The sequence below is a fragment of the Camponotus vicinus genome, unplaced genomic scaffold, assembly GCF_025532165.1.
Source record: "Camponotus vicinus isolate PSW18456_S1 unplaced genomic scaffold, iyCamVici1.0 SCAF_4, whole genome shotgun sequence".
Classification (NCBI taxonomy): Eukaryota; Metazoa; Arthropoda; class Insecta; order Hymenoptera; family Formicidae; genus Camponotus; species Camponotus vicinus.
Genome location: NW_028141976.1, coordinates 15,709,117 through 15,723,550, shown reverse-complemented (window position 1 = coordinate 15,723,550; position 14,434 = coordinate 15,709,117). Strand labels below are relative to the sequence as shown.

The 14,434-nt window shown below is 35.4% G+C and overlaps 1 protein-coding gene across 1 annotated transcript; it reads left to right on the top strand.

Moving 5' to 3' along the window:
* Nucleotides 1-9,048: 9,048 nt before the first annotated feature.
* LOC145970652 (uncharacterized) lies at nt 9,049-11,978 on the top strand. The gene is made up of 2 exons (XM_083097524.1): nt 9,049-10,710; nt 10,764-11,978. The coding sequence occupies exons 1-2, from the start codon at nt 9,049-9,051 to the stop codon at nt 11,976-11,978; spliced, it is 2,877 nt and encodes a 958-aa protein (XP_082953650.1).
* Nucleotides 11,979-14,434: the final 2,456 nt, after the last annotated feature.

Genomic DNA, 14,434 nt, shown 5'->3' with positions numbered 1-14,434 from the left:
GTCATATAAAAATCACTGCTTTTTGTTAGATTGCTATATTGATATATAGATTAATATGTATATTCATGAATCGCTGCATACTATCCGATTTCAATCCGAGTTCAATTTTTGGATGTTCGTTTAAAAAACGGCGTTAATTACAAATTAATATTTAATAAATTTCTCTTTTCTAAAGCATCATAGAAATAATTCACATTTTAATTTATTTTTCATTAAGGAATATTGTGCTTCTTTAGTTCTGTTTGATTTAAGTTTAATTCCATGTCTTATATTGCTCATATTTTATATTTATTCTTTTTTTTCTTTTAACTGAAAAAAAAATTTATTTTCAGCTGTTTCTTTCTTTCTCTATTTGTTTATATTTTTGTCATGTGTTATGTTTAGATTCTACATAAAATATTATTTCACATGCGCCATTAAATTGTTTTTATGTAAGTTTCACACAAACGAGTAGATGATTCTCTCTCAGCGTATATCCACGTTCTATGAAAAGAAACATAGAGATATATTGTAAAACTAATTATTCGTTTGAATAGCATGACATTATAATACAGTAAAATAATTATCGTTGTTACATTTCATCAAAGCAGGACTGCAAAAATCTATATAATCGTAGATAAAAAATATATTCGAGCTATGATTTATATTCTCTCCGCATATTGTAACGTTATAACTATAAAAAATGGATTGTGTTTTGATGATTATATCATGAAATATGTAGAGATATTCCAGTTAATAAATTTTCGCCTAAACATGTTATTTATATAACTTGTGTAACGTAATAATTTTTATGAAGAAATTTAAATGAATAGTATGCTTGAACGCAATCTATATAAAATCGTAATTGGAATTTCATCCATATTGGATAATTTTGAAAGGCATTATTCACGAATTATATTTTTTATTATTTTTATTATATACTCTGCGTACGAATTTAGAAGTCCAAGAAATACGAGTAGATTAGGATATTGTGTGAAATGGAATCAGGTATGATACGATGTACTTACATAAGGGGAACAAAACTCATCGGTATATTAAAATTTATTTCCTTTCTCGGCGCTAGTAGAAACTTTTAGTTTTTTGCTTTGGTCCACCTACTGGACTTCCAAGAATAAATCCATGATTTTGTGAAGGCTAGTGTGACTCTAGGAGAAACTATTTTCGACCCTTATCTCCCGCGGTATCAGCGACACGCAATAAATGTCAATGAAAAAAAAAAATTGCCTGCATGGCAGAGATCAATTAGGAAAATATAGAACGTTATGTACTTGAATAACATTTGACGAAATCGATACGTATCTTCTTTTGCTTCGCCGTGATATTTGTAAACTTCAGCTTCTTCCTTTTGCGGCGAAAACAAAAAGAACTAATCTGTCTGCTAAAAATAATGATGGAATAAAGATGCTTTAAACGCGCGTGATGAAAAATGCAAAAATGGAGGACGGAAGAAACAACTCTTTTGTAAAAACACTCTTTATATTATTAAATTCGAAAGATAAGCTCTGAAGAATTTGATGATCGTATAAAACATATTTAATAATTTTTTCCAAAAGATCTTATATTGATGAATGAAAGATATTTTCTAAGCAAAATCTTATTAATTTCTTCCTGTTTTCGAATTCTGTCTATCCGAATATTGGAGTGAAGACAAAAACTGCGGAGCAAATTAGTAATGTAATTGATTCTAATAAGTGTCATTATTACGAGCAATTATGTTTAAGATACTTTTGATATTTTGTATGTATAAATCAGCGTTTCTCATTTTGTATGTATAAAAAAGCGTTTCTTTATATATGTAAAGAGCCTTATGGGCATAAACGTGTCCCAAATGTTTGCCCTCGCAGTGTATGTGCGATCCATAGGCTGCGGAGACATGAAAGTGAGAGTCCGGTATTATTCTTCGACTGTTCGAAGGCTGAAAGATCAATAATCGGGTTTAAAATGTGTCGATACATATGTGTAATTATTTGAATGTATAATATATGAAGATGATATAGTTGAAAGCAAAATTGATTTAATTTCCATCGATTGTTATCGACTGTATCGAGATTTGCCGTCGTAATTTTTTAAACTTGGTTTTGATTTCATTTACCGTGCGATATAAAGTTAATGTGAAATGTGTTATATAATATAATTATAATATATCTATGTTTAATAGAATATCCATCAAGATGTCTCTTTTTTAAAAAATAGGTCTATTAAAGCATAAATATGTGGAAATTCTAAACAATCTGAAATCCCCTGAAGAAAACCTTATAAAGGTAAAAAAATACGCCAAATACATAAAAAAAATCAATAAATCTAAAAGAGTGATAAAAATAAAATATTTAAAAACCGATATGAGATCAATACTATTAGCCAAGTACAAACAACAAGCAACGGTTAAAACCTTCGGAAAATTGCTCACAGTTATGACCTTAATAAGATATGTCAAAATCAAAGTAGTCGGTAATGAATCCTAAACGGTAGTTTTACCGTCTTCTTTTTCGAATTTCTCCGCTCCTAGTCGTTTCCGCAAAAAATCCTTTATGATGTGAATGTGTTCTGTTATAGTCTTCAAATGTTGGAAGTTTCATCAAATTCGGAGGTAGGGGCTATTCGGAAGTCTTACCTCGTTTTCGAGATAGATTAGATTTTACCCCCAAGAGGTTTTTGAAAATTGTTATGCGATAAATTAATCTCTCACACGTATACACACACATATACACATATCACACGTATGCACACACATGTACATAAATGGTTTTGTTTCTTAAAACATTTTTGCACATTAAAGCGAATAATCATGCGCGGTATGAACGCAGCTTGAGGGACAAAATCGCTTTGAATGTGTGCGTGCGAAGATACGTTCATGAGTCTGAACCTTATTATGAAGGAAAATGAAAAATGTCACAATTCTGACATGCGATTATCATTTCTCGGGATTGACTGCACCGAATTTATTCAAACTGGTCACAATCGAAAGCTTGTATTCACATTATATAAGAAAAATGCCGTTAGATTTTTAATTACGGCTTTAGTTTCTGAAATATTTCAATCGAAAGTTTATGTGACGTCATTTAATGTTAAATTCCGGATAAGCTACTTGGTAGCGCAGCGTCGAGAACAGTGACTCTCAATGCTCGGATCCAATTTTTTATCAGTTTTTTATGTACTTGGCGTCGCGACGCTACCGCGTCGCTTGATAGACGGAAGTCTTATTTCGTCACGGTCACAATCGTGCTGAAAAGTTATGTAACATTTCCGTTTAACGGAAATTAAATTAACGTTTAATTTAAATTTACTTGGAGTTAATGATATTTATCGCTTCTAATTAGATTTTTTTGCTGGTATAATTTTATTAATAATTCTGATTAATATTCATCTTTACTTCCCCAATACTGATTTTGATCTTGACATGTGTTGTCAACATCATGTCCCTGAGTAATATGCAAAATAAAATGCGTTTTAATTTCTTAGGGTTTTAATTATATTGGGTACGATTTTAATTATCCTGCAATGATATTCGATTCGTTTGTATTATAAGAATACTGCATGATTACAGATTTTCTTATCGCTCTACAAATCTGACATTAAATTGTACTATTAATCATGCAAATGAGAGAAAGTTATATTTTAATACGTAGATTAATATATTTTGTTGATATTATAAAAACAAGCTGAATTCTGAATCATTAATATAGTAACTCAATAACTATAAAATTACATTTAAATATTTATTTACTTATTTTAACATCTCTTAAGTTTTTTATTGTATTAATAATGTATATCAATATATGTATATTAGTATTGCATTAATTATTACTTGCTAATACACATAAATTAATATATGTATATTAATGTGTAATATATATGTGATTTAATAGTGGATAATATTACAGTATAGATTATAATTTTAGTATAATGTAAAATAATTACGAATGTTGTATGTAATAAAATATTATATGTGTAATTAATATTATAAAATACTGTACATATAATTAATATTTAAATATATTTGTATATAAATATTAACAAATTAGTGCGTTATATTAACATATGTTATTAATATTTTAAATCCTATAAAAAGTATTCTTTACCTAGATAGCACAAGGATATCCATTGTACATCCAGTGAACATTCGCTTGTGGACATTTGGACATACAAATAAAGTCCAAGTAAGGTCCGCCGGACATTCTATGGATGTTCATAAGATGTACGTTTGTCACAACTTTGTACGTATACAGAATGTCCGCTATATACCTAATTTTGGACTTATTACAGACTGATTTTGGATATAATTTTTAGTTATAAATTTTAATTAGAAAAACAACAACTAATTAGGTAATTTTTTAAATCTATTTATTTATTTTTTGCGTTACAAAATATTTATCGCAAAAGAATATTTAACAAATTATTTAAAACAAAATATACATTATTTTAATTATAAGCTTTTTAGTATATAAACTTTTGGTATATAAACTTTTTAATGTATAAACTATATTATATTATATTATATTTACCTATATTATATTATCTTAATCATATTTCATTTAGTCTGTACGATTATTCTGTTCTCTCTGCAATTTTTTTTCACTTGCGTCATATCTTTCTTTAGTTCTTCGTAGCCATTTTTGTGTAGACTCTTCCAAATCTTTTCTAGTAAAGGACGCATTGTATGCTTCTCCTGCAGCTGAAACATAAAAATATATGTCGAGCAATAATAAAAATGTTTTTAAATCAATAAGTTTTAGAGATTTTCGCCTTATTATTGCGTTTTGAATTGTGCACCATTTCATAAACATTGTGTTTATTAAAATGACTTGCAAGCTTTCTAATATACGTATATTCTACACAATATCAGAGAGATTATCAGATTTGATGAAGTAAACTATATAATCTTTATAAAACGTCAATAAATAAAATAAATAATTTGATGAAGTAAACTATATAATCTTTATAAAACGTCAATAAATAAAGAAGCAAACTCAATATCTAGAAAAATGGAACAAGAAGAAAACTTTTAATTTTTAAATTATTTAGACATTATTTATTACTTACCCATTAACATTTTCGCTAATTTCAATTCATGAAATTTTTTTTCTGCTTCTTCCCAAACCAACTGTATTTTTTACCCAGGTTATTACTTAAAAGTTGGTTCAAATTTCGTTTTACTAATTCATACGAGTTTTTACCACCAATACGCGATGCTTGTACTATCTGCAATATATTTATGTTAACTTTTATATTATCTTATAATTTTAATTCTTAATTATATATAAGAGTTTTAGGTAAAATGTATACGTGTGTGTGCACGCGTGTGCGTATACATGTGCGTATGTATGTGTATGTGTGTGTGATTTATTTTGAATACTATTTTAATTTTTTAAGTACCTAAAAGATTACAGTATTCAATATAAAGCAATAGATTACCGATATTTCAAAATTAGCTTGATTTTGTAAATATTGTTCTACTTCTTCTAGTTGTTCTTCCGTTTCTAATTGGAGCGTGAAAGAAGAAAATATTGATTCTTGTCTTTGAATGCCGTTAGCTTGATTTAATCCTGTATTTTACAAGTCTCGTATGTCTTCGCATGTTTTACCATAATTGCGCCTTGAAATAATTCTGTTGGCGAATTATTTTTTTAAAATATATTTCTGAAAAAACAATCATTATAAATAATTTTATATAACACATATACACGATGAGCTAAAGATAAAATGTATACCATTTTTACTTTGCATTTCAACGTGTGCTGGACAAACTTTACAAGTACATTTTGTTGAATCAATTAATTGAAAATTATTATTTTCTTTTCCTCGATCAACAAAATTATCTTTGAAATAATCCTTCTGTGTAGCACGCAGCTGTTTGCCTGTAATTTTCCATAGTTTTGTAAAATAATTAGTAGAAAATATTGTGAATTTGTGTGTGCGTGTGCGTGCGTACGTGTGTGTGTGTGTGTGTGTGTGTGTGTGTGTGTGTGTGTGTGTGTGTGACAACATTATTTAAACATAATATCGCATCACTTTAATTGTAGTTAACAATTTGTTAATAATTGAATACCTGTTATACAATAGGGTTTTCTCATAATCAGAGACGGACTATTTTGAAAAGCATCTTCAGGATAGGATTCTGTCGTATTATTTCTTGTGTCAGGCGTTACCGCAACTTCTTTACCATCGATTTTATTATTTTTTCTTAACTTGTAATTGTCTATATAAACATTTAAATATTTAAATTATAGAAATTAAAATAACAGAACGTAAAACATTTGTTTGGAAATAACGAAAAATGCTTGGAAAAAAAGCATGTATGTATAGAGTATTTAGTATCTTTTAATATTATAATATCGTAATAGTGCAACGCATGTGGAATGGCAATCATTTAAACTTTTATCTTTTGTACATATATCACTTTGTAATTAACTATTAATTGTTAATAATTGAACATACCATATATATGATTAGGCTTTTTCATAATTAGAAACGGACTATTTTGAGAAGACTCTTCAGGATAGGATTCTGTAAACGTGTTATTTCCTGCGTCATCTGTCACCTCTTCATCATCAATTTCATTATTTTTCCTTGGCTTGTAATTGTCTATATAAACATTTAAATATTTAAATTAGAACGTTAAATATTTGTTTGGAAATAACAAAAAATGGAAAAAGAGGATATATATGTGTTACGGCATAATATAAGCGTCGTGCACGACTGCGATATATATACATATAAGAACAAAAAACAAAAATAAAACGAATTTCGCGACCCGAATGATCCCCAGGCGTCGTCGCGATCCGAGTCATCAGCTCGAGACGTCATCGCGACTCAGAATCACTTCGAGACGTCGTCGCGAAGAAAGCGAATAAAATATAATAAAATATAATAATACGAATCTAGCGACCCGAGTGATTCCCAGGCGTCGTCGCGATCCGAGTCATCAGCTCGAGACGTCATCGCGACTCAGAATCACTTCCAGATGTCGTCGAGGAGAAAGTGAAGACAATAGTAACCAATAAATTAAAACGAGGCTTTCGCGTAAGAGATCGTCCTTCGACGCCACAATGCCGAAGGACTTGTAACGTCATAAAATTCAGCGAAAGAACCAGCGGAAGGGTTCACGAGTGGTCAACACATGTCGTTGCGCTAGCAACGCGCGAGTGTGGCCCTTTGACCTGAGTACATTGTAGTCTCGACAGCGGAGAGGAACGGTTGCGTTTAGTCTTGAACTGTGACGAGTCATATCAAAAAATCATTTAATTATTAATATCACGCAATCTTTGTTCTACGAATTTGTACGAAAGTGTAAATTATAATTATTTGAATAAACTGAATTATAAACGAAACTACAGAGTGAACACGAGAGTGTTGACGCTGACTGAACATTTGGTGCCTCCTGTGAGGTCTCACATCAAAAGGAGACGAGGACGATCAATTCCACACGCACGCTGATCCATTGCTCGTGGGAGAAGCAATCATAACCAGTGAGACCGATCTTGAAACAACAGACTACATCCACAACAGACGGTGTAAGTCGTTCATCCTTTCTAAATCCTATATCATAATCGCCTAACAATGTCGGAAAGAGTCAAACTTTTAGTGCAAAAGCGAACCTCCCTAAAATCTCAAATCACACATGTAGGCAATCTTCTCGACAAAGGTGAGGTAGATAAAGCCGTCTTAAAATTGCGAATCGCCCGTGTAACGGATTTATATCATGCATTCGAGGAACATAACGACGAGCTCGCGGTATTAGATCCGAGAGAAGGACATCAAAATGAATTCGTTAATATTCAAGAACGTTTTTATTCGCTCGCTAGTAAGGCAGAGAACATCTTAAACACGACGAATAACTCGAACGCAGGCTCTGGCCCTTCAAATAACGAGCCGCGAAGCGATAACGCAGGGACTGCCGCATCCGTGAATAAACGAAGGATAAAATTGCCCGAGGCGCCGCTGCCTACATTCGATGGCAAGTACGAAAACTGGTTGTCATTCAAAAAGGCATTCCATAGCATGATAGGGTCTCAAACCGATCTGTCGGACATAGACAAATTACATTACTTAAAATCCGCATTAATCGATGAAGCGGCTAATAAAATACGAATTTTCACAATCGATGGTATAAATTATTTAAAGGCATGGGAACTATTGGAGCGATCATACGAGGTAAAGCGCGTCTTAGTATCGCGACATCTTGCCTTAATCTTAAACACGCCCGCGTTAGACAAAGAAACTACGAGCGGTTTATCGAAGCTTGCCGATGATACGCAGCAACATCTCGCGTCACTGAACGCCCTAGGAGTTTCCGGCGGATCGGAAATGATCGTTCATCTTTTAGAAAGCAAATTACCAAAGGCCACATTAGAGAGATGGGAGGCGAGTCTGGAGAGAGACGAATTCCCAAAACTCGAGCAAATGTATGAGTTTTTATACAAGAGCGCGGTGTGCGCGTCGAGACGCGAGAGAGCGAAGACGGCAGATTCAGAAAAGGGTAAATGCGAGCCCCCGGTTAAGAAGAAGCGCGTTTCAAATCAAATTTTCTTAACAAGCACGCCGCGTAATTGCATGGTATGCAAGAGCAAACGACATCCGCTCTTTTTATGCGACATATTTAAACAATTATCCATACCTAAGCGCATTGAGACCGTAAAGAACGCGAAACTTTGTTATAATTGTTTGCGATCTCATCGAGATAGTCCTTGCAAATACTCGAATTGCACGACTTGCCAAAAACGACATAACACCCTCTTACATCTTGACAAATTCTCGAGCAGCGGTAAAGCAAACACATCGGACGCATCGAAGTCCGCGATCACTACTTCCGATTGACTAACCGCCTGCTCCGGGGGGAGAACGATAAGCCTCGCGGCGATGTCACTCCCATCTTCACCGCAATTATTAATGAGTGCCGTAGTACACATTCGAGACTGTAAAAATAATCTTATCAAGGCCCGTGCATTATTAGATACGTGCGCTACTGCAAATTTTATTGCCGAACCAATCGTGAAACGTATAGGCTCACGCGTGATCGCGCACTCTTTGCCTATCAGCGCGATTAACACCATGAATACCGAATCGAAGGGCTTAGTAAAAATCACGATACAATCAAGGATTGACGGTTTCTGTAAAGAATTGACCTGTTTAACGATACCGGTTATTACAGATCTAGTTCCTTCGGAAATTTTCCCACGAGAGTCGATCGAAATACCTTCGAATATCCGCCTAGCAGATTCGGATTTTCATCTACCACGTTCGGTCGATTTGTTAATAGGGGCCGGTGCGACACTGTCATTATTCTCCATCGGTCAAATAAATTTGTCCCGTGAAGGTCACGATTTATATTTGCAAAAAACGCGTCTGGGCTGGATAGTTGTCGGCGGCGCACCAGCGCAAAACGTAACAAAATCGGCATGCTACTTAACAACATTAGAAAGTCAAATAAACAAATTTTGGACGATTGAAGAAATCGCGACACAGAGACCGCAATCAAAGGAGGAAGTCGAATGCGAAACATATTTTGCGAATACCGTGAGTCGTGATAACAGCGGACGTTATACCGTTCGTTTACCGTTTCGTGAAGCTAAGCCGCAACTCGGCGAATCGAGAAGTATCGCACTCAAGCGACTATTATCTTTAGAACGCAAACTCGATGCGAATGCAACTCTTAAAACCGAATACACGCGAGTTATAGAAGAATATTTAAATTTAGGTCACATGTCTGTAGTCGAAAATCCCAACGATGACGGGTTTTATATGCCACACCATGCGGTAATAAAAGAATCGAGTAACACCACTAAGGTACGAGTGGTTTTCGACGCGTCCGCGAAGACAAACAATGGTATTTCGTTAAACGATATCTTAATGATAGGACCTACGATACAAGACAAATTGTTTTCACATCTCGTTCGCTTCCGTTCATATAAGTTTGTCATTACTGCAGACATAGAAAAAATGTATCGCCAAGTGCTGTTGCACAAAAACGATCGGCGATATCAACAGATTCTCTGGCGTAGGAACGGCAGATTAGAGACGTTTCAGTTAAATACGCTGACATTCGGCGTTTCTTCTTCGCCATTTCTCGCTATTCGCACCATACACCAACTCGCGAATGACGAACGCCAAACCCATCCTAAGGCGGCTAAACTCCTCGAATCGCATCTTTACGTAGACGACTTACTGTCCGGTGCCGAAACCATCGAGGAGGCTCGCGCGATTAGAGACGAAGTAATTGATTTATTAGCGCGGGGCGGTTTCACTATTCGACAATGGACATCAAACGATAAGAGAGTCATCAATGACTTAACAGAAAGCGAATTACACGCAAATTTTACAGTAAATATAGATCACTCTCTAAAGACGTTAGGTTTAACGTGGAACGCACATGCGGATAAAATATGTTATTCAATTCATCCAACAAGGATTATGGAACGATTAACAAAACGAAATATATTATCTGAAATTGCAAAGATTTTCGATCCTCTGGGATTGATGGGCCCGGTTGTTTTATTCGCAAAGAAATTAATGCAAGATGTGTGGCGATGCGGAGTGCAATGGGACGAATCCGTTCCACAAAGCATATACACCGAATGGTCTGAATTCGCTCGACAATTAGAATTATTGACTCGGGTCTCTTTCGATCGCCGATTATTAATAGATAACTATCAAAATGTTCAAATCCATGGATTTTGCGACGCTAGCAACACCGGTTACGGTGCATGTCTATACGTACGCTCGAGTGGGAAATGTCTCTCATCACTACTAAATTATTATGTGCCAAGTCCCGAGTCGCGCCATTGAAAACCATCACCATACTGCGGCTCGAACTTTGCGGCGCATTATTATTGGCGCGATTATGCCGCGAAGTAAACGATGCATGGGACATTAAACCCAACAAAATAATCCTCTGGTGCGATTCGAATATCGTCTTGCACTGGTTAAAAACATCATCGCATCTCCTTAAAACTTACGTGGCGAACCGAGTCGCGGAGGTGCAAGAACTCACTGGCGCGTACGAATGGCGACACGTTAAGTCGGAAGACAACCCAGCCGATGCAATATCGAGAGGTCAATTACCTCACGCGTTCATACGAAACCGAACATGGTTTACCGGACCATCACGGCTAAGTAATGATGAAGGCGAGTGGCCCAGCGAGAGCGTACGAATAGACAAAGTGCCCGAAATGAAGACAAACACCTGTTTGTCAGCGATGGTGTCCCGTAATTTCGAGATGTTTGAAAAATATTCTTCACATTCCAAATTGCGTAGAATTGTCGCGTATTGCCTTCGATTTCGTCCAGGTAACAAACACATCGGAGCGTTATGCGCGGGAGAAATCAACGAAGCCGAAATGCGAATTTTGAAAATTATACAGACCGCGCAATTCTCCGACGAAATCGAACGACTCAAAACTAAGCGTACGGAAATCAAGGGTAAATTTATTAATTTAGACCCATTTTTAGACCAAAACGGTTTGATTCGAGTAGGAGGGCGTTTACAGAAATCTAATCTAACATTTTCTCAAAAACATCCGGTATTACTTCCCAGCCGACACCGCGTAACCGACCAAATTATTCGCGAGATCCACGAGACCCATCATCACACGGGAATTCAAACAACACTATTCATACTTCGACAAAGATTTTGGATACTTGACGGACGGAATCAAGTACGAAGAGTGATACGGACGTGTACGCGCTGTTTTCGTTTTGATGCCAACCCGGTAGAATACAAGATGGGCAATCTCCCCTCAGTTCGCGTACGCGAAGCAACACCTTTCGCGAATACTGGCGTTGATTTTTGCGGTCCTTCCTACATCAAGGAGAAAAAATATCGCAATAAAACGCGAATTAAAGTATACATATGTGTCTTCGTATGCATGTCAATTAAGACCATACATCTGGAAGTCGTGAGTGATTTGTCATCTGACGGTTTTATCGCGGCGTTACGACGCTTCGTGGAGTCGAGGATTGCCGACACATATCTACTCAGATAATGGGACCAATTTCATAGGTGCAAATAATCAATTGAAAGAACTATACGCTCTATTTAATTCGGATTCGCACAAGATAAATAATGGAGGTTCGCCAGCGAACATCGCATTATTTGGCACTTCATACCACCAATAGCACCACACTTCGGTGGGCTTTGGGAATCTACGGTAAAGTTATTTAAGCATCATTTCCGACGCGTAGTTGGCGATTCCTTGTTTACCTTCGAAGAATTAAACACATTCACAATAGAGATCGAAGGTATTCTAAATTCCAGACCTATCACATCCCTTTCAACCGATCCGAACGACATGTTAGCATTGACGCCTGCGCATTATCTGATTGGCAAGCCACTAATGTCCTTTCCGGAGGGCGACATATTGTGTGTTTTAGCTAGTCGATTATCTACCTGGCAGCACATTACAAAGGTACGACAGGATTTCTGGGCTCGATGGAACCTTGAATATCTGAACGAGCTTCAAAAACGCAATAAATGGACCAAGGATGGACCAGAGCTACACGTTGGAACTGTCGTACTTCTAAAGGACAAAAACCTACCGTGTTCGCAATGGGCACTCGGTAAAATCACCAAACTGCTGCCAGGCGAAGATGGAATCACACGAACTGCGATCATCAAAACCACGACCGGGGAATTAAAAAGAACAACCAAACTCCTCTGTCCCCTACCGATCGAACAATAATCATACAAATGTAAACGCGAATACGAAACAAATTGCGCTGCTAAACGAAGCATGCGAACGACTTCGTCAGTCAAACATAACATAATCCGAACATAAATTAATCGTTACCCTCTCAACGGGGGGAGTATGTTACGGCATAATATAAGCGTCGTGCACGACTGCGATATATATACATATAAGAACAAAAAACAAAAATAAAACGAATTTCGCGACCCGAGTGATCCCCAGGCGTCGTCGCGATCCGAGTCATCAGCTCGAGACGTCATCGCGACTCAGAATCACTTCGAGACGTCGTCGCGAAGAAAGCGAATAAAATATAATAAAATATAATAATACGAATCTAGCGACCCGAGTGATTCCCAGGCGTCGTCGCGATCCAAGTCATCAGCTCGAGACGTCATCGCGACTCAGAATCACTTCCAGATGTCGTCGAGGAGAAAGTGAAGACAATAGTAACCAATAAATTAAAACGAGGCTTTCGCGTAAGAGATCGTCCTTCGACGCTACAATGCCGAAGGACTCGTAACGTCATAAAATTCAGCGAAAGAACCAGCGGAAGGGTTCACGAGTGGTCAACACATGTCGTTGCGGTAGCAACGCACGAGTGTGGCCCTTTGACCTGAGTACATTGTAGTCTCGACAGTGGAGAGGAACGGTTGCGTTTAGTCTTGAACTGTGACGAGTCATATCAAAAAATCATTTAATTATTAATATCACGCAATCTTTGTTCTACGAATTTGTACGAAAGTGTAAATTATAATTATTTGAATAAACTGAATTATAAACGAAACTACAGAGTGAACACGAGAGTGTTGACGCTGACTGAACAATATGTATACATGATATCACATTATTACAAGTATGCGCGCACAAAATCCTCGAAAAATTAGAATAAACTTCTTTAATAATTTCATGACTATTAAATCAATAATTTGCGAAAATTTAAATATACAAATTTTCTTATTAAAAAGTAAATGTTTTTTATAAAATTATTAATATTTAATAAATTATTATTAATTATATTAATTATTAGTATTTAATAATATTTAAATAAATCTTTCAAAGGAGGAGGCGTTGGCAGCAATCTATAACTGTATTCATCATCTTCTGAAGAAGAAAGTTGTCTTTTTTTAATTATCCTGTTTTTTTGTTCACCAGCTGACATTTCAGAATTTAAATCAGACGTACTTTCGGCTTTTCTACATTTTTCTCTCGCCGCTTATGTAATTCTCTAAAAAGAATAAATATTCAATTTATATAAATATATAACAACTGAATTGCTTCATAAATACTCGATTTTTATTAATTAAAAAGTCCTGAATAACAAGTTCATAAAATATATAATTTCAAGTACCATAAGTGCTATTTCGGAAAATGGTCACTTCATATAAAGGCCAATCCATATCTGGCTCTTTATTTTTACGAATTGCTTGTATTACTTTATCACGTTGAAAAGGTGGCCAAAAACAATGTTTACTACGAATCCACCAAGATAGTACGGCTTCAACTGAATTCTCGTCAGTAAACTTGACCACAGTCCACGATGGCATTTTTACTAGAAAATTTAACAGCCAGAGCAGCATACAAATTGAATAAAAAAGAAAAAGAAAGAGAAAGAGAGAGGAAGGGTAGAGATAGAGAAAAGAGAAATAGAAAGTACTGCACGCAATTGTAAATTAATTCGTATGTAAAAGGGGAAACACAACATACTGATTTTTATATTTTAATTTTAAACATTTATATGCAATTTGCTCTAAGTT